The following is a 20,591-nucleotide window of genomic DNA, read 5'->3' on the forward strand; positions in this document are numbered from 1 at the left end:
AAAGCGACCCTTGCTCACTTATCACTGTGCTCAGGCCACACAGCGCGCCACTTACGGGTGACGCCCTAGCTTTAGCGCGATTTTGTTCTGGATTCATTTTCATAAGGATTCGACGTGATCATGGAGTGCCGGCTGTCGACTACCTGACGCCCTCCCCCTCCTCCTTTATCCGGGCTTGGGACCGGCCATGTAAGACATAGGCGGAGTTAAATTCCGATGAAGCAATAACCATTCAAAATTCCAACAGATTGAAGCCCTCACAGACTACAAATTATCAATACCCAGCAATAAAAATTTTGAAAACAATAACAATGAAGGAAAAAGAAATTAAAGCTGCAAGCCATTCTCTAAATCTCAGGCACCAATCCAAATCATCAGTAATTTGCACATAATGATAAGAATCTAGCAGTATTTCCATTGTTTAAAACCCAAATTCCAGAAATCATGAAAAATGGAAACTTTATATGGAAATTGAAGCTTTACCTGCAGATCAGCAGCAGCAAACGGAATTCAAGAAGTCACCAGTATCGACGCGTGGGTAGCATTCCACTGTGCCAAGGACGAAAATGAACGGGGAATGTAGAGCTGGCTGAGGAAGACAGAATTCGCGAAGCGCTCTGATTTTTTTTCTTTTCTTTTTTTACGAGAGAAAGCGGAATGAAGAGAATGGAGAAGAGGAGGAATCATTTTAAGCGATGATCGACGCGTGGGAAGTAAGCTATTATTTACAAATCTAAAGCATTACCCGAACTCATAGTACAATTGTTTATCTACTTTGACAGAAAAAAAGATGGGGAACGAGATGCTTGCATTCTTTTTCAAAATAACTTTTGATGATTCCACAATAAACTAGTATTACATATGAAGATGTGCCGTGGTAAAACAGAGGAAAAGAGGAAGCAAAGATTATCCAAAAGATTCTTTGCCGTAGTTTCCAAAAAAAAAAAAAAAAAAAAAAAAGATTCTTTGCCGTGATTACAGTTGCTTTTGTAGATTTTATAATAAACTATTATATGAAGGATAAATGCCAAAATAGCCTTTCAAAATTGAAACTTTTTGGGAATTTTTTGGGGTTAATAACACTAATATCTCTTGGGTGCGTTTGTTGCACCAAATTATCTTAGACTGAATTAACTTATAGGACTAAGCTGAACTGTCTAGCAGGACAAGAATAATGAAGCGTTTGGTGCAGTATTGAACTAAGTCACAGATTAAATTATGTTTTAGAATCTAAATCTTTTTTTTTACTACTTTTTAATTATTTTATTAATATCTTATTACTTTTTTATTCAAATATTTTCATTAACTAAATCTAAAGAGTTCCATAAGCTGCATGATCTCCAGATTTCTCCAAAAAAAATCCCTGATCACCAATTTCCCAAAAAGAAAAATCTTGTCCATCAGTGGCCTGCAACAAATTCAAGCCTTTTCATTTCGTTTCTTCTTCCCCTACAATTCTACCAAAAATTGCGAAGGATGCTTGCTTTCCTTGGATCTCGATAGAAACCAATTTCTCAGCTTTCCTACCAACCAAACAAAATTAAACCCCCCAATAAAAAATACAGGAAATCAAATAATTAACCTCCAGAAACTCGAAGGAATTGAATCAAGGAGTGCTAGAACGAGATATTCCTCAAAGGTGAATCTGAGGACTGCTAGAGCAGGACGGATGACAGAGAAAGTGGGATCTTCCTCATTCGAAATTATGGGTTCGAGGCGAGAGGGAGAGAGTGGTGTTGGGCTAGCAGTGTATCTCGCTGAAGTTAGGAGTGGTGGTGTGATGCTGGCTGTCGGTGCGAGGACAGACCAGACAAAGGGCTTAGCAATCCCATGGTCTCGGGGCGCTCTCGCTAAGACCTCCTAGCGAGGGAGATAGTCGGAGCAAATCCCCTTTAGTCTCATTAACTTTAGTCTGTGCACGAAACAAACACGGGATTTCACTGATAGCTAATCCAGTCTAGTCTAGTGAATGATAGTGAGGCCAAACAAACACACTAGGGGTGGGTTCAAAAAATCAAAAATCGAAAACCAAACCGAACCGAGGTAAAAAAAAACCGAACCGAAACTACCAAACCGAACCGAATCAAATTTGGTTGGTTCGGTTTCGATTTTTGAGGTTCAAAAACCGAACCGAACCGAAAAAAAAATTCATATATAAATACTAAAAAAAATATGTTGGCGTCAGGGTTTGAACCCTGAACCTGTAGGCTTTGAATTGTTATAATTGTACTAGTAATTTATTTATAGGTTTCTTATGTTTAATGCTTTATAAAATTTCTTAACTTTACAAACCCTAGCCGTCTCATTCCCACTTTATTTCAAATCTCAAACACTTATCTTTGTTCCGTCCTCTGCTCTCTCTCTCTCTGCCTTTGCTTCTTCTCTCTCTATCTCTCTCTCTCTCTCTCTCTCTCTTCCTCCAAATCACTCTCTCTCTCCAGTCTTCTCTTATCCTCCTCGTGGATTCCTTCTTCCAAACCATGATTTTCCCTCGCCCCTTTCGAGACGCGACGAAAAGAGGAATTGTAAGCGCTTGCGACGATCATGGTGATATCGCTGAAACAAAGGTTGTGGGTTTTATTTATTTGTTAGTTCATGGGTTTTTTATTTTATGGTTACCCATTTGAAATTTATGTAATTTAAGGTGAAAAAGTTTGTATTTTTCTCTAAATATGTTTTGGAATTTTCTAGATCTATTGTGGACTTAACTATGAATTTGAATGTGGGCACTGGGCATGCGATATCAGAGTCCGATTATGGCATTTAGACGAACCCGTTTGCTTTTTTTTTGTTTCGATCTGCATCAATCAACTAATTTGTTGAATTATTTCATGATTTTGTAAATTTTAAAGTTCTAGAATTTTGAATCCTGGCGTTGTACATTTGCTTAAAGAATATATGTTTCTGTATTTGCTTAAGTTTTGAAAATTTGAAATCGATCTGCTTGATCATAAGTGGTTGAATTACTTGAATATATTCAGGATTTTAAGGCTCTCACCTCTCTGATATATGAGAACTGGGAGGTTGATAGGTAGGTTCCTTCCACTTACATCATTTAAAAAAAATAAAAAAAAACCGAAATCGAAAAAAATCGAACCGAAAAAAAAGCCGAACCAAACCGAAATTTCGGTTCAATTTCGGTTTTGGCAAAAAACCGAACCGTTTTGAATCAAACCCAGCCCTAAAACACACAAGTTTATCGAGTTTTTACAAAACCTTCTTATGTTTGAGATATCACGTTAACAAGTAATGTCTCAAACGTAATGGAGTTTTGTGAAAATTCGATTAACTTCGGGATTGTTAGTGTAATTAACCTATTTTTGTGCAAATATTATAAAATATTATGTTAAATATATAAAATGACAGATAGTCTATAGACAGTTTCACTTTAAGAGTCTCTTTACATCTTTCGAATGGATTTGTACAGCCGAAAAAGATCACTTCATGATTAAATATTGTGTTGTTGATTACACGTCTCTCTATTTGATTAAGTTCCTTTTCACATTCTCCTCTAAAAAATAATGGTTCTTTTTCACATTATTATGACTAATTTGGTATTGATGTGATTTAAAAAAAAAAATGATTCTACTATGCTATGAGAATAAACCGCTTTAAAATAAGGGAGCTTTAACGAAAAGCTCCCGGTACTGTTCACTTTAACGAAAAACCACATTTTTACATTAAAAAATAAATCCTGATACTATTCACTTTACCATTTATTTTGTTCTTATCGTTAAAATTCAAAGTTTTCAAACATTTTTCATTTGTTTTCCTTTAAAATAGAGTTGTTAAGTATTTTGGTAAACTTTTTTTCTTGTAAAAGTGCTTTTAATAGAAAAAGTAGTGTTTAAGTGGTTAGTAAACTTTTATATAAATTACTTTCAATATGTTAAATGACTAAAAATATATATATTATTTAATGTGATATAATAATTGTCAAAGATAATAATTTTTGGGCAAAGATTGTAATTTTGTAAAACATTTGGGAGTATATTTTGCCATTTGAAAGGTTCATTAAATAAGCATTAATTATTATGCTTTGAAAAAAAAAAGAGTTTTTAGGAGCATGTAGACTATGTTTTTGCTTTTCTAAGTTTTTCTACTTTTATTTACAGCAGTTTAAAAAAAAAAAAATTTTATTTTTGTTTTATCAAACACATTTAATGTTTCAACTTTTTTAATAAGCTGCTTTCTTTGAAAGCACCACAATCTCAAACCTACCCTTAGTAAGTGACCATTTTGAACTTTCTAGGTGCTATCGGTATGGGGGGAGAAAAAAAAAAAACTAGCACAAAACTGCAGACGTTCATTCGTTGTAATATATAATAAAAAATAAGGTAAATTATACAAAACTACCTCAACGTGTCACGAAACTTTTATACCTCATCTTTTAAAATTGACAATGTCATACCTCGTCTTTAGAATTTGGTCCAATGAACCTTCCGTTAGCTTGGCCATTAATTTCTCAGTTAAATACTGACGTGGCTTGATTTATGACCCACTTTCTATTAAAAAATTAATAAAATATTATTAAAAACTAAAAAAATCATTTAATATTTTAAATATTAAAATAATAAAAAAAGTAATAATAAAATAAAATAAAAAACCTCATGTCGTCCCTCTCTCCCCCCTCTTCTTCCCCATGCGTCTTCTCCCCCATCTTCACCTCCAACCCAGAAAAAAGGGGGGTGGGTGGGTGGGGAAAAACAATTTGTCTTCCCCCATCCCCACCCTCAGTTTGTCTTCCCCCGTCCCCACCCCCACCCCATCTTCTCCCCCACCTGAGCCGAGCCTGCAATCTAGAAAAAGAGAAGTAAAAAAAAAAAAAAAAAAACAGAAAAAGAAACCCATCTTCATTCCCCGACCCCCCTTCCCTCCATCGTCGGGTTCGTGAGGTGGAATCGAGAAACCCAGAGAACCTGGGCGCGGAGAAAATGGGGGAACAGTTGTGGATTTAAGGAGTGGGGTGTGTGGAGGAGGGAAGAGGGTGGGTACGAGGTTGGGTGCGGAGGATGGATGCGAGGTTGGGATTTTTTATCTTTTCTTTTTTTTCCTGGGTTGCAGTTAGGGGGTCGGTGGAAGGAGATGAAGATGGGGGAGAAGAGATGAGAGGATGAGGGGAAGGGGAAGGGGTCAGGGAAGTTTGAGCTTATTTTATTTTATTTTATTTTTCCCTGTTTTCTGGGTTGCAGGTGAAGATGGGGGAGAAGAAGAAGAGGGCAGGGGGGGAGAAAGGGACAAACTCAGTTTTTTTTATTTTAATTTTATTTTATATAAGGGTAAATTATTATTTTTTAATATTTTTTTAATAGAAATTGGGTCTTAAATCAAGCCACGTCAGCATTTAACTGAGCAATTAACGACCAAGTTAACGGAAGGTATAACATTGGACCAAATTCTAAAGATGAAGTATGATATTGTCAATTTTAAAAGATGGGGCATAATAGTGTCGTGATACCAATAGTTGAGATATAATCACGTATAAAATATGATAGGATTATAGTTCTGACATATGTCACTACCAAAGATAATCGCCTTGTCTTTCAAATTTGTTGGTAAATTGGGGATTGCATGAAGATTTTCACACTAATCTAAATACAACGTTTCAAACCTTGAAAGACCACTGAAGTTTTGAAAAGTTTGGTGATTTTGTTAGGTCATGTGAATGACTGAGATTATTGATTTTCAACTTCCCAAGCAATTGTTACACAAAAATATAATTCAAAACCCAAGAGGAGGAATTAACATCGATATTGTTTTCAACTTAACCACTAATAAGTGTAGGGTAAAAAAAACCTCATGCAATTAGTAGTTGAGTCATTCAATACAAAGAGAATCACAATGTTAGTTGATCACATCACATGGCCGAGGAAAACACGGTACTAAAGCACTAAAAGCGTCCAAGCGAAAGTGTTTTCTTCTCATGTAGTTTCATTTAACTTATTTTTCCACAACATTAAATATATTTCAATGGATCCGTTTTCACATGCCAGTTGGCAGTTAGTCACACACTCAAGACTCAACTCCTCACCGTTCGGGCTCAATGGCTCGAAGAGAGCATGCACTTCACTCTGATTCACCTCCTCTAACTTTAACGGGTTCCACTTCAGATTCTGCATTGACAAGAAATCGAAGCCAAAGATAAAGATCAGTTCTGATATACGGAAAGTAAGAGGATTATATAAGTTATAACTGTAGGTCTAGTAGAGGCTGTAATTGTTTATGTTGCCGCAACTCCATCAGCAAGTAACTTTATAGTAAGGAATCTTGAGCATGATTAACGAACCTGATCCTTGTCCAGCAAAACTGCCCGCACACCTTCAGCAAAACCAATCCACAGAGACGATCTTATAGCAACGCAATAATCAGTTTTCATCACACCAGTTAACTGGCATTGGTCAAGTAAAGCACATGTTACTTTCAGGAAATGTTAGATACCATCAAAAGGATGCAACCATGTGATGAAAGAAACGAAAAGGTAGAAACTCCAGACTCACTGTGGATAATTGATTGTCATTTTTCCCAAGCGCAGATGCAACTTTGGAGAAATAATTTTGAATCAAATAAAGTGAAAAAGGAGCACCCTTTCGAAGACCTTGAAGAGCTTCATTAGCCCACTCCACCACCGCAATAGAAACAATTTGATAGATAATACTTGACAGCGACGTACAAGCCTCTCAGTAGAAGAGTATGACAGATTTCATTTTATTATCAATAAAGGAATGGCACTGACAAACTTACCGGTAGCGTCTGAATGCTGCTGCTTCTTTTGAAGTTCATGAATTGTCTCAAGAACCGACTTATTTGCACCAAATGCGCCAGTTATTTAAGGTAGAAGACTCTTGAGTTGTGCTTCAGAATCTGGGTTGCTGCTGAATTTCGCCACAGTTGTAATTGACAACATTGACATTCTCTGTCTGACAAGGCAATAATACCTCTGTAATGATCCGGTACCGACCGTGGCCCGATTGGCCAATACCAAAGGCCATTATTATGCCCAGGAAGCTTATACGGGGCTTGGTGTACTCAGAGATTTTGCATATTAGAGAATACTCGGCGAGTACCTGAAAAACGTGCAGCACAAGTATCATATCGGTAGCCTCTCAATCTTAAGAAAACTACAAATGGTAGTTAGAAAATAAATGACTCCTATCCAACTAATACAAATCATATTACCCAAGCTCAAGCAAAATCAACACTAAACAAATGATCAGATGTTGTAGGTTGTCCGGGAACGTCAAACATGAAAATACAAAAGAAAAAAAATAATCGTATGTATTGAACATTAATAAATAAATGATGAAAGCACAATCTTAGCAATTAAAGAAACGTTGCAATGTTTCTGGATGCAATATATCTTCAAAATTCAAAACAATTACTTGCTGGAAATTTCATCAGAGTCTGAAAGAAGTATGACATATCGACTCGCTGATGATGAAGCTGACGGTGATAGTAGTAACAGTTAACTTAACAGATTTTTTAACGGATGTATGAAATTGAAAAATAATATAAGTAAATGTATGAAATTAAAATGTTTTAAAAATATTATATGAAGTTGCAATTAACCCCAAACCTGAGGGGTAAAATATAATTTACCCAAAAAACAAAGATCAGATTGGTTTCTTTAAAAATATTGCGTCCTTCGTATGATGTTTGTAACATGCGTCACCGGAGTATCAACTTGAAGCTCTCCACATCTCCGTCGTCAAATGTTTCGTAAGCAGCATTGTTTAAGTTCTCTCTGTCAAGGGGAAACTGCAGGTGGGTTTGAATGAAGAAGAACGGAAAATATCATTTTTAGAAAATGAGAAAGAAAATTATAAATGAAATTATTTTTGTCAATAAAAAGATGATGAAAAATATATTTGTCTTCGATTACAACAAAAAAGTTAAGGATAATAACGTAATTTCATAAAATAAAATATTTTTTTTTTAAATCTCACATTCCTGTAAGTTTATCAACTCTAATTTAAAAAAAAAAAAAAAAACAACCTCTCTCCTCCACGTTATCTCTCACTCTCTTCCCCTCTCCTTCAATTTTAATCAAGGTAAAAAAATTCACACGTTTTGTGTGTGGGCATATACCAGTTGAAATTTAAAAAATGAGAAATAAAAAGAGAGATTTAATATTTTATAGGTCGTCTTGGAGTTGGCCATGACTGTAAGAGAGGATAAGCTTGGGTTCCAATGGAAAGGAGAAATTTTTCAAAGCGAGAAGGTAGGGGTTTTTTCACTTGCTCTCTTGGTCTTTGGGCTTTTGGATGGGATTGGGACCATTCCAATTACTTACTTAGGCCCCATCACGACTTACAACTTTTTGTCGGTCTATATTGGCTAGAATGAACGTGCTAAACTAGAAATTTGAGGCCTTGAATTAGCGAATGAATGTCCAGTAAGAGTGTCGTGTAGTCGGACTTGTAAGGCTGCCTTTAATAAGAAGTTGTCACGTTTGTCAAAACTGATCCATCTAATTACAAATTGTAACCATATTATGTGTGATGTGATCAGACTTGAAGGGTTGTCTCTCTTAAGAAGTTGTCACGTTGTCAAGTGTATAGCCAGAGGTGAGCACTTTCCTACCAAAGTGTTTTCCTTTTTCCCTTTACAAGAGATTTGTGTCACCATTAGATAGGAGATTCGAACACAAGACCTTGAATTTAGAGGCAAACGCTTTTACAAAGCTTCTATGAGCACCTTCTTGTTTACCAAAATTATTGGGACTAAAGGAGGTCTTAACTCCATTTTGGCTAATACTATTCTGTATATTTACGAATGGTTTAAAGTTTGGGTTTAATTGGATAATCAGAGAGTAGTGCATCAGACTATGGATATTCAGAAACTGAAAGCATAATTCATATTCTTCTAACAAGTCCACGCAAATAACCACAATCACAAAGTTCATAACTGGCCTTGTAGAACGCAGTACAAAAGCGTCCAAGTGAAAGTGCTTTCTTCTCATGTAGTTTCATTTAACTTGGTTTTCACATGCCAGTCAGTCATACACGCAACTCCTCAACGTTTGGGCTCAATGGCTCGAAGAGAGCTTCCACTTAAACTCTGATTCACCTCCTCTAACTTTGACGGGTTCTGCTTTGGATTCTGCATGGACAAGAAACCGAAGCCAAAGATAAAGATCCGTTCTGATATACAGAAAGTAAGATGATTATTAACCGTAGGTCTAGTAGAGGCTGTTATTGTTCTGTCATTTTATAGTAAGGAATCTTGAGCATAATTAACGAACCTGATCCTTGTCCACCAAAACTGCCGTACACCTTCAGCAAAATCATTCCGCAAAGACAATCTTATAGCAATGCAATATTCAGTTTCATCACACCAGTTAACTGGTATTGGTCAAGTAAACACATGTTACTTTCTGAAAATTTGAAATACTACAACGCAAAACCTATCAAAGGGATGCAACCATGTGATGCAAGAAACGAAAAGGTACAAAGTCCAGACTCACTGTGGATAATTGATTGTCATTTTTCCCAAGCGCAGATGCAACTTTAGCGAATTAATTTTGTCTCAAAGAAAGTGAAAACGGAGCACCCTTTCCAAGACATTAAAGAGCTTCATTAGCTCACTCACCACTGCAATAGAAACAATTTGATAGAAAATACTTGACAGCAACATACAAGCCGCTCAATAGACAAATGGCATTGACAAACTTACCAGTAGCATCTGAACTCTGCGCTGCTTTTCAAGTTCATCACTTGTCTCAAGAACCGACTTATTTGCACCAAATGCTGAAGTTATTTGAGGTAAAAGCCTCTTGAGTTGCGCTTCAGAATCTGGGTTGCTGGTGAATTTCGTCACAGTTGTTTCAATGTCCTGATGGGGATCCTAAGAACTGTATCAACAATGGAGTTGCTTTTATCTCAAGAAACGCATTGGACAATGTGATGATGGCAACGAACGTTAACCACACTAAAGCATCGGAAATTGCGTCTTAGGATAGAAAAGGCATACCTTGATGTTTCGGTTAAATTACCGGGAAAAAGAACTGCCGCGGTGGCTGAAGTATGGACTTGCCTTCATTTATTGAACTGAGAAATCGAAAAATGAAAGAGGCATTTGGCTGAAGTATGCATCACCACCTTGATTGTGCCTCTGGATCAAAAACCTACCATCACCATCAAAATCGTGCATATTTTCCTTCATAGGTTTGTCCCATACTAGATTAACCCCTGTTCCCTGAAATTCACTGTATGTCTCTGGCATTTTAAAAGTTATATCAACTTTATCCCCGCTTTGCAAATTGAGCTTATCGTTCGATATTTGTCCTTGCCAAAGAAAACATTTTTCAAGTACAACATCGGGCATTTTTATAACCCGATTTTTCGTACTTTTACGTTGTAGGCTAAAATGTGGAAGCGTATGTATATCAATGCTGGCACGAGGATGACCATCTTTACATCCCATATAAGGGCTTGACTGATAAGGATTTGAGCAGTAAAAGTACAACAGAGTCAGCCCTTCAAAATTACGACCATCACTCGGGGGGATTTCAAAACTAACTTTATTATCATCTTTGACAAACTCGAACCAATCAGGAACATAATTCCCATTGAGAAAAATACCACCATATCCGCAAGAAGTCCATCCCTATATAAACAGTGCAAGTGTCATATCTATATATATACATGTACATGTGCATTGTGAGTGTGCATGTGCGCAATAGGAAGACAATTAAAGAGAGAGAGATACCTTTAGGACGTTCCTCATAAAATCAGCTGTGAGTTTAGGGCAGTCCCTCATATCAATCCATGTCATGGAGTTTAATGACTTATCCAAGTCTGGAACCTCAGTGAGTGCGCGTGAACCACGTACATTCAGTTCTCTCATATTCGACATTTTCGAAAAATTGGGCATTGTTACCAAACGGGAGCAACCAGACGCATCCAGAAATTTCAAATTTGTTGGTAAATCATAGATTGTATGAAGGCTGAAGCAATTATTTAACCAGAGACCTTCAAGCTTTGAAAGATGACTGAGGCTGGGTAGGGTATGAAGGTTATGGCAGTTACTTAACAGCAAATTTTCAATTTTTGAAAGACCACTGAGGCTGGGTAGGGTAAGAAAATCAAACTCTGAGAGATATAAATTTCTTAAAGAGTCTAAGCCGTGTAACGAATCGGGAAATTGCAGAGGAAACTTCGAATGCACACCCGCTAGAGATAAATGAGTGAGATTCTTCAATCTTACTGTGGAACGCGGTACTCGTCTTATGGCTGTGGTAGATGCTGAAAGTACTCTCAATGATATCATCTTCCCTAAATCCTCGGGCAGTTCACTGAATTGACAACATTTATCAAGAACAAGAGTCTGAACGGATTTGGACTTGTAGAAATCCCCAGGAAGAGAAATAAGATTCTCACAGCCTGTGAGGTTCACCAAAGAAAGTTTTTTAAGATGACCAATGGAGGGGTGAATCTCGGACAAACTCTTACACCATTGCAATATCAACTCTTCAAGATTTGGGAGATTTGAAAAATCTGGTGATTTTTTTAAGTCATGGCAACTTCCGAGATTAAGGATTTTCAAGTTTTCAAGCGACTGTTGCACAAAATAAAAGGAAAATTAAAATTAATATCCAAAAAGAATATCTCATAAAAAAAGAGAAGGAAATCCATAAACAAATAGAAACATTATACATAACATCATGATGTGTAATCAATTGTACCTTGGAGCCCTCCCAAACTTGTACCAATTTGCTACACATTATCTCTAAAATAACTAGTCTTGGTTGATCAAAGAAGTCATCTGGTACGGACTTTAAAGGGCATTCTTCCCAACGCAACCATATTAACCCTTTGGGGAGATGTTTGTATTCTCCATTGAGCTGCACGTTGTAGAGCTGGAGCAGTCTCAGTTTCTTCATATTGGCAAATGCTTCTGTACTGAAACTAGGCATGTTAAACCAACAAGGGAAATATAGAGCAAGTCCTTCAACTTCTTCAGTTCCCTGTTAACAAAAGGTTATATTCATGTGTAAGAAACGGATTATTTGCATATGTTTACATGTATGAATACATGCAAGCACTATTGTTGGCTAATTGAGATGAATGTTACTTAATGTATAATACACATCCGTGAGTTATATGTGCTTTTCATGTACGATGCATTAAATTCAAAATTTTATTAGGAATGTACTTACAGAGCTATCTCTCAATACTTTAGTGACCTCTTGATGGTTCCACAACCTACTCCATTCTCCAGGGTGACGAGGGAATTTTTCAGAAATGATTAATTTGGCCATTTCTCGAAGCAAATCATGCATATTCAACATGTTGTTTTCAACAGTTATAAGGCATCGTTCACGAAGGTCACTGATTCCTACTGTTGCAAAAAACTCACATCCATCTAATATTTTTGCGACAAAGTCCTTATGCCATCCAATAAAGAAACAAGAAATGTCAAGGAATATATCCTTCTGTGCAAGATCTAGCCTTTCAAAGCTTACTCTTAGCGGTTTCATTATTCCTTCATCAGGAAATTTTTTCAATTTCTCCAACTGACTTTTCCACTCTGTTGGGGTTCTTTCAATCATAGAAGAACCTAAAACTTCAAGGGCTAGTGGCAAACCTCCACAGTAAGAAACCACCTCTTTTGAGAGTTCAAGATATCCTTCATTAGGCCAACTATTTCCAAAGGCATGCCAACTAAAGAGCTTCAGAGCTTCTTCTTCATTCATTTCCTTAAGCGGATATGTCTTGTCCACTTTCATGTTCACTTGCTTTAGTAAACGTTCATCTCGTGTCGTTATGATAATTCTACTTCCTGGACCAAACCAATCGCGATTTCCAACTATTGCATTTAGTTGTTCCACTTTGTCTACATTGTCAATAATGACAAGTACGCTTCTACGTTGGAGATGATTTTTTATCAGACTCATTCCTTGATCAACACTGGTTATCTTAGACTCGGTCTGTTTCAAGATGTCAGAAACAAGTTTTCCTTGCAAATCAACCAGATCATATTCACTAACGTTGGCAAGGAAACTTTTGAATTGGAACTTATGATGAATTTGGTTATAAATGGCTTTGGCAGCTGTTGTTTTACCCAATCCACCCATACCCCAAATTCCAACCATGCGAACAACATCTGATCCACAATTTGAAAGATAAGTGATGATATCTTGAATGCGATTATATATTCCAACTGGGTGCTTGGCCACATGTAATTTTTCTGCGCTCGGAAGCCATTCCGGGATAATCTTGTCAACAATTTCTCTAATAAGCTTTGCTTCGCGCCTGAAAAATTGAATTGGTAAGCTTAGTAAGTAGGCTCAGTAGGAGCTATTAGTACTAATATAAACAATTTTTTTTCCTTCTTCCTTCGTGTGTGTGTATATATATATGTACACAAACTAGCTACTAGCTAGTATGTGATTTTGTGACCAACTTCATTAAAAGAAACAAATTCATTCATGGATATATTAAAGTTTGGTGTATCAATTAAACTCCAATTAAGATTCAAGAAATTTGGGGGATGCGGATTCGGGGTTCGGGTGAAGGCTGCGGTCTGTGGGCTACAGGTTGGGGACGGCCGGGGAGTAGGGATTAGGGATTAGGGATTGGGGGTTGGAAGTGGGAGGTTGACGGGGTGTGAATCAAAGATTGAAGGTGAAGGGGTGGGCTGCGAGCCTGCGAGTGTTGATGGGGTGAAACTAACATGTAAAGTTGTAAACACTTTTAACTAAAATTTAAGAGTAAATTGTACAAATGGTCCCTCAACTTTAATCAAATTGGAGCAATGGTCCCTCAACTAAAAATTCATTACCATTGGTCCCTCAACTTATCAAAATGTGTAGCTATAGTCCTTTTCATCAATTTTGTCAAAATATTGTCAAAATAAGCTATGTTGGAATAACCATTTATATAATTAGGGTCCCTTAACTCATCAAAGTGTATAATTATGGTTCTTTTCGTCAACTATGTCAAAAAATTTGTCAAAACGAGTTATATTGGAAGGACTATTGTTACAATTGGGTTAAAGTTAAAGGACCATTTCTCCATTTGAATTAAAGTTCAGGGACCAATGGTAATGGATTTTTAGTTGAGGGACCATAGCTGCACGTTTTGATAAGTTGAGGGACCAAAGGTAATGGATTTTTAGTTGAGGGACCATTGCTCCAATTTGATTAAAGTTGAGGGACCATTTGTACAATTTACTCAAAATTTAAAGGAATTGGTTACGAAGGACTAACGCTCCAGATTTTATCAAGTTCAAGGACAAAATGTAATGAATTTTTAATTTAGGAACCAAAGCTACAATTTTCCTCTAGATTTTATATGAGAGATTAAGGCGTATTAATTAAGCATGTTAATTAGTGTAATACAACTTAAATATTGAAAAGCACGTGAATGATTACCGATTATCAGTGATTTGAAGATGGTAGCCAGACAAATTTGCAGCTTTTGTAAGAACCTCTTCCCACTGCTTTACCCCTTCTTGTTTAGCTTCACGTTTCTTGCGTTTCTTGTCATCCTTTTCTTCACCCATGCCCTCTTCGTGCTCCTGAAATTCTTCGGCTAACTCTGCAGCTTCTCTAAGAGCCTTTCTCCACTGCTTTACCCTTTCTCGGTTTTCTTCACGTTTCTTGTCATCTTTTTCTTTACGGATGTTCTTTTTGTGCTTCTTAAATGCTTGGGCTAAAACTCCATTCTGCTTCCTGACATGTGAAGGATCAATGTGATAGAATATTGGCAAAACATGTCGCCCCAGTTTGTCTCTGCACTCCATGATCTTCACCAGCTCGTTAAGACACCAACTTGAATCCGCATACCTCTCTGAGAAGACAATGATAGAGATCTTCGATTTTTCGATTGCCTGTTCCAGTTCTTTTTGTATTTCTTCCCCTCTTTTTAGACCATCCTCATCAATATAAGCCTGGTATCCCTTGTCTGTTAATGCCGCATGGAGGTGGTCCGTGAAGCCATTGCGTGTGTCTTCACCGCTGAAGCTCAAGAACACGTCGTAATTCCAAAGTTTTGACTTGGAGGAGGATGAAGAGGAGGCTTCGTGGGTTGTCATGGCAGTATCCACCGTTATGGCACAGCAGTGGTTTAGATCACGACTGAAAAATGGCAGTAGTTGTGTTTGTGCTGTTGAACGGATGATCCTGAAATACCTAAACCCATATCAAGCTCCTTCAGTCAACAAGAATATAGTTTATAATATAATAATGTTGGCGTATGGACTTGAGAAACGACATAATGTTGGCCAGAAGGTGCAGAGAGAAACTTGAATGCAAGCTTTCTGAAATTTTCCAAACAATACAGATAGAAAGGTAACACCCTAGTCAGACGAGGTGCGAGCTTTCTAAGAAACCCAGATGACAAAATCAACAAAATAGAATGGAAAAATGACTTGCACTTTTAAGGCATGCTCGAACCTGGATCTAAAATTGGTGGTGGGTCGATTGTTGGTCACCAACTCTAAACGAAGAATTCATCAAAACCTAGAAATTTAAACAAAGAATTTTCCAAATCACCATTTACTAAAAACCAGTTACTATCATGCATGATGGCTTGCCAAAGACTTAATTAAGGAATACACAACTTTACTTTTATGATTATTTTCAATGACAACTAAAAGGTCAGATCCAAATGAAAATAAAAGTTAGAACTTCACAAAACGAATTAAAAACCTAATTCAAAAGTTACAAACACCCACCAAATGACTCCAGATAAAGTTTTAAACTCAAGGTCAAACCAAATGAAATTAAAAGTTAGGACTTCACAAAACCAATTGAAAATCTGATTCCAAAGTTCCAAACACGCACCAAATGAATCCGGATAAAGTTTAAACTCAAAACCCAACAGAAACAAAAGCATTGGTGTGAATTAACTGTATCTAATTGAAGAAACTAAAACAAAAGTAAGCAAAGTACATACCTCAAAATGTCAAGCAACTAAGTTCTTCCTCCGACGACCCAAAACTCTGAAAATTCCACACAAAAAAAGGTAAATCCATTAGCAATTCATAGCTTTCAAAATTAGCAAAAACTTGGGCAACAATAAAGATGCGTTGAGAACCATCACTCTTTCTCCTTATGTATTTGAAAAGATATTTTATAAGCAGTTTATGTAGTCATTCTGATCATGTTGCATATAAATTCCTTTTCTACAGAGTTCAAAAATATATGGCAGTTTATGGCATCTGTTGAAACTTGAATAACATGGTTGAAAGATTTAAAATTGATACATTCAATTTTCATGTGTAAAACTATAACATATAGCTAAAGCTATTGGGTCTATATATCCATATCAATCAAGTCGTAATATGTTTATCGATGTAAAAAGATGATTTCAGTCATGTGATAACATGCTTCTTGATAGTATAGCTGAGCTGAAGTTTGGTCTAAGTTGGATACAAATCGACCAAAATATTAATAAGAGACTCTTTTAACTTTTAACCAAAAAATAAGCACCACAATACTACACTTATAAGTTTTATCATGCACAAAATACACAGCACTGATTGCCACTTTTAGAGTAAGAACAATACTTTACCAGAAGAAAACAACAAAACACTCAAAACCCAGAAACAGAAACACACTTAGGATTCAAACTCCTCAAAAACATGAGAAAGAGAGAGAGAGTGTGTGTGAGGAATGAGAATAAAAAACAATATTATTTTTCACACAAACTCAAAATTGCTTATAAAAGTTAGAAATCAAAACAAATTAATGCAAATCCAAAATTGACCTAAATTAAATCTGATTAGTTAAATGTTTGTTGCCCTACAAATGTCGTTACACCCGACAAAACTTGCTTTGAAGTTGATATTTTGGTCAATCCTGGGGAAAAGGAGTTATTGGTGTTGGAGCAGTTGTCATGGAGAATACCATCTCCCTGTTGAATGATCTAAAACGGACTTACTGCTTCTGCTGGCCATAATAATTTAGGAGGCCCTTCTCTCCAGATTTTCTCAATAACTTTCCTTTTCGTAGCTGGTAAGATTGCAACTCTAAGAATTGCTCTGAAGATATATATACAAACAAAATCAAAGTAAAACTAAGCTATTGGAAGAAATTTGGAAAACACAAACACCACTACAACTCAGAGTTAAAGTCAACAGAAACCAAATGGTACAAGTTGAAAAAATATATGGTCATGAATCGAGAACTTCAACAAACTAACAGCAATAAAATCTCATATAATCTATCAAAAACCAAAAAAGAGAGAGGTAATTTCAAGACCTTGTAACGCTGAGGCCTCGTCCAGTTGTAGTACTAATATATGGTTGATGCACCTGTTGCTCAATCAAATCCTTTGTCTAGCTAGAAAAAATAAAAATCTATAAATACATTCACGTCCAATTTATGAGAAATCATGGGAAAGAAAATGCACTGATAACAGAATCATGAATATGAAGAACTTGCCAAAAAGAAAAAGAAAACTTCTTATAGTGTGCCAAGAACATCCTCCTACTCCAAGCAAAATTTTTATGGCATTATCCACTTCTCAATTCATAATTCAACCAGTAACCCAAAGTCTATAGTGTATGAAATAGTGATATCTTAGTTGATCATGATGATAATTAAGCAGATTAAATGAGGACCCATAAAGCGTACAAAAATTCAGAAAATAAAAGGTCCAAAACTGCCATAAGAAAACGCAGAATATATAAACGGAAAATCAAAATAAGAGAAGCGAAAAAGGAAGACAAAACCAAACAAAAAGGCCACAATCATGAAAGTCAAACACGAACAATCCAAACATTTGTGGAAAATACCAATAAATGCTCAACTAAAAACGAAAGAAAACGTAGAACAAGTTTACCTGTTCTTCCCCTAATTAAACTGGAATACAATTCACCACTAATATTCTCGTCATCCTCCTCAGCCTGAAAAATTTAGTAGAACATAATGATAAGAATCTAGCAGTATTTCCATTGTTTAAAACCCAAATTCCAGAAATCATGAAAAATGGAAGCTTTATATGGAAATTGAAGCTTTACCTGCAGATCAGCAACAGCAAATGGAATCCAACGGCATATACCTCAAAAGTGAGAGAGAGAGAGAGAGCTGAGAGATGAGTGAGAGAATCGATCAATAAAACCCCCCAAAATCACAAAAGGAAAACTGAACAGAAAACAAATTTGCAAATCTAAAATCAAAAAAACGAAATTGAAACACCCACACTAGAAAGCTGTAAAACTCACCAGGAAACGCTAGTTTCTGGGTAAAAAAATTATTCGAATCGAATTGAAGAACGGAGGAAAGTTGTGCTGGTTCAGTGGTTTTTCCAGTAAGAAAGCACCTTGTTTGTAATTCGTGAGAGGTTGGAGAGCGAGAGAAGCCGATTTGGGAGCCAAAGAAAGCGAGGTTGGAGACCGACGGAGGCTGAGAATTGTGAGGGAGAAAAACGATAAGGAAAGGAAAAGCGGAGAAGAAGTCACGATTATCGACGCGTGGGTAGCATTCCACTGTGCCAACTGCCAAGGACGAAAATGAACGGGGAATGGAAAAAGATTACTTAATTGCGATGCTGTTGATTACCCGTCTTTCTAGAACAAGACTAGGCTGCCGAATATTCAGCGGACTTGGATTCTCTGCCTCCCGTTTCGGTATTCTTTCCTGTTTTGTGTGGTCACGGTTAATTCATGCTAATATTTTATATTGTTTTTTTATAAAAATAATAAGACAAAAAAAAAATAGTAATATAAAATATTGACGTGGCTTAACCGTGACCACACAAACAGGAGGGCACGGGAAGGGCACCGAATTGGGAGGGCAGAGAATCCAAGTCCGTATTCAGCAGCCACTCATGCTGACACTCTACATGAAAATTAGGTATAAGTAGGAAAGGCTCTTTGAATTGTTCAACAGCCAAGTTAATTCCGTCTTTCTATTTGACTAAGTTCTTTTTCACATTCTTCTCTAAAAAAACATGGTTCCTTTTCACATTATTACAATTTTATATTTATATTTTTACAAAAAGGGATTTGTCCAAATTAATTTTTTTCAAAAAAATTCGTGTAGTGAGTGAAATGAAAGTGAAACACTCTCTTTGTTATGATTATTACAATATTTATATTTTTACAAAAGGGATTTATCTAAACTAAATTTTTCAAAATTACTAAAAAGATTCGAACTTTCGTGTATATGAATATATGGAGTAAATTGATCATGGCTGAAAATATGGACTTGAGAAACAACATAGGCAAGGAAGGTGTAAAGAAAGAGTAATAGAGAGGAAAATGTTGTGTTTGGCTCATATAATTATGAGTTGGCAACCATTTCCTCTCAACTTTGTGGACTTTGGAAGCATGTTTTGTGGAAGCATGGTTTGTGGAAGCATGTTTTGTGGAAACATGTTTTGAGGAAGCATGTTTTGTGGAAGCATGTTTTGAGGAAGCATGTTTTGTGGAATCATGTTTTGTGGAAGCATGTTTTGAGGAAGCATGTTTTGTGGAAGCATGTTTTATGGTTGACATAATTGATGGTGCATGTCTATAAGTGAAGGCATTTTTCACACACAAGATGGAGAGAGCATTCGGGATTCGGCTCTCCCATGGGAAATGTTGAACATGGGTTGAGAGAAAATCAAGAGAGCTAGAGTGAAAAGTATTCTAGTGAAAGAACTCTTGGGGTAGAGTGAGGCAATTGGGAAAATTCTATGAGTGGGTGTACAAGGGATTTGGGATTGGGTTATGTCGATTTAACTCATGTGTACTTGTACTGTTATTCTCATAGTGAAGAGCAATATCTCTCCGGGGACGTAGGCAGGTTTTTTTGCCGAACCTCGTAAATTTCTCGGTGTCTTTATTTCTTGTATTTTATTCTGTTCAACTGTGAGTGTGATTTGGTGATGTTGTAATTTGAATCTTGTTTCCGCACTGATGAACGGGCCAAGGCACAACAATTGGTATCAGAGCATCGTTGGACGCTTGGTTCGTTGGAGGTCCAGATTTGTTGTTCACCATGGAATTTTCAGTTGAGCAGTTTAATGGGAGATGCTGTTTTACTCTTGGTAAAGGAGAGTAATGGAAGCCTGAAGAAATGGAAGCCGTGTTCATGGATGCTTAGATCAACTGCGAAAGTTGATGTTGAGGAAGAAGACAAAGGCCTTTTTTCTTCTTCCCTCACTTTCAGATTCGTACGAGAACCTTGTGAAACTTTACTGCATGGAAAGTTACAGTAAGTTTGGAGCAGGTGCAAACTTCTTTGGTGTGGAATGATACACAAAGGAGACCATGGATGATGGTGGGCACAAGACTGCTTAAGTTATTCAAGGTTGGAATCGTGGAAGAAAATTGGAAAGAGGATCTGAGAGAGACAGCAAGTTCAGATCCGGTTCCGGAGGCAAGGGTCCACAGTGCTACGGTGCAAGGCCGGGTTGTAGCAAGTTTGTGGCGGAAGACTTCGAGTATGCCCTCTAGGTACTCGAAGCAACACTTCTCCTGGTGATGTTTAGTCTCAAGTGTTGCAGGGGTTTTGCAACAGGTGGAGCTATGGGATTCACAGGTGATGAGAAGATCATGAGGTAGGAGGAAGTGTGGGAATTTTGTCTGGCTCGATGGGTTGTTACTGGAAACGAGCGCGCTGACGAGTTTCCAGGTTGCAGAAAATGAAGAGGATG

At 36.8% G+C, this 20,591-nt stretch overlaps 2 protein-coding genes and 1 long non-coding RNA gene across 30 annotated transcripts in view; 1 reads left to right on the forward strand and 2 right to left on the reverse strand.

The window, feature by feature from the left end:
• The window catches only part of LOC126595587 (uncharacterized), a 32,513-nt gene extending 16,380 nt beyond the window's left edge, over window positions 1–16,133 (forward strand). Inside the window, exon 2 of the long non-coding RNA XR_007613619.1 lies at window positions 15,969–16,133. This is a non-coding gene — a long non-coding RNA (uncharacterized LOC126595587). The remainder of the gene's footprint in view (window positions 1–15,968) is intronic.
• On the reverse strand, window positions 5,744–7,041 carry LOC126595394 (3-hydroxyisobutyryl-CoA hydrolase-like protein 3, mitochondrial). 5 transcript variants are annotated; one of them, XM_050261703.1, is made up of 4 exons: window positions 6,734–7,041; window positions 6,584–6,617; window positions 6,287–6,388; window positions 5,744–6,113 (listed from the first exon to the last, which is right to left on the reverse strand). In XM_050261703.1, the coding sequence occupies exons 1-4, from the start codon at window positions 6,778–6,780 to the stop codon at window positions 5,922–5,924; spliced, it is 375 nt and encodes a 124-aa protein (XP_050117660.1). In that variant the 5' UTR covers window positions 6,781–7,041; the 3' UTR covers window positions 5,744–5,921. The 5 variants fall into 5 exon arrangements, 4 of the variants coding, with proteins under 4 accessions (XP_050117660.1, XP_050117664.1, XP_050117667.1 ...); XM_050261707.1 differs by having other exon boundaries at window positions 6,596–6,617; window positions 6,734–7,040; XR_007613531.1 differs by lacking the exon at window positions 6,734–7,041 and having other exon boundaries at window positions 6,498–6,727.
• On the reverse strand, window positions 8,742–18,038 carry LOC126595032 (disease resistance protein RPV1-like). 24 transcript variants are annotated; one of them, XM_050261456.1, is made up of 15 exons: window positions 17,968–18,029; window positions 17,790–17,853; window positions 17,207–17,287; window positions 16,887–16,986; window positions 15,900–15,945; window positions 15,398–15,440; window positions 14,375–15,133; window positions 12,158–13,253; window positions 11,684–11,965; window positions 10,708–11,556; window positions 9,970–10,605; window positions 9,673–9,850; window positions 9,464–9,550; window positions 9,242–9,341; window positions 8,742–9,099 (listed from the first exon to the last, which is right to left on the reverse strand). In XM_050261456.1, exons 7-11 carry the CDS (start codon window positions 15,034–15,036, stop codon window positions 10,039–10,041), a joined length of 3,456 nt encoding a protein of 1,151 aa, XP_050117413.1. In that variant the 5' UTR covers window positions 15,037–15,133; window positions 15,398–15,440; window positions 15,900–15,945; window positions 16,887–16,986; window positions 17,207–17,287; window positions 17,790–17,853; window positions 17,968–18,029; the 3' UTR covers window positions 8,742–9,099; window positions 9,242–9,341; window positions 9,464–9,550; window positions 9,673–9,850; window positions 9,970–10,038. The 24 variants fall into 24 exon arrangements, with proteins under 24 accessions (XP_050117413.1, XP_050117380.1, XP_050117399.1 ...); XM_050261423.1 differs by having other exon boundaries at window positions 15,398–15,463; XM_050261442.1 differs by lacking the exon at window positions 16,887–16,986 and having other exon boundaries at window positions 15,398–15,463; window positions 17,207–17,283.
• Between the last annotated feature and the right edge of the window lie 2,553 nt (window positions 18,039–20,591).

The sequence above is a fragment of the Malus sylvestris genome, chromosome 2 (assembly GCF_916048215.2).
Source record: "Malus sylvestris chromosome 2, drMalSylv7.2, whole genome shotgun sequence".
NCBI classification, from domain to species: Eukaryota; Viridiplantae; Streptophyta; class Magnoliopsida; order Rosales; family Rosaceae; genus Malus; species Malus sylvestris.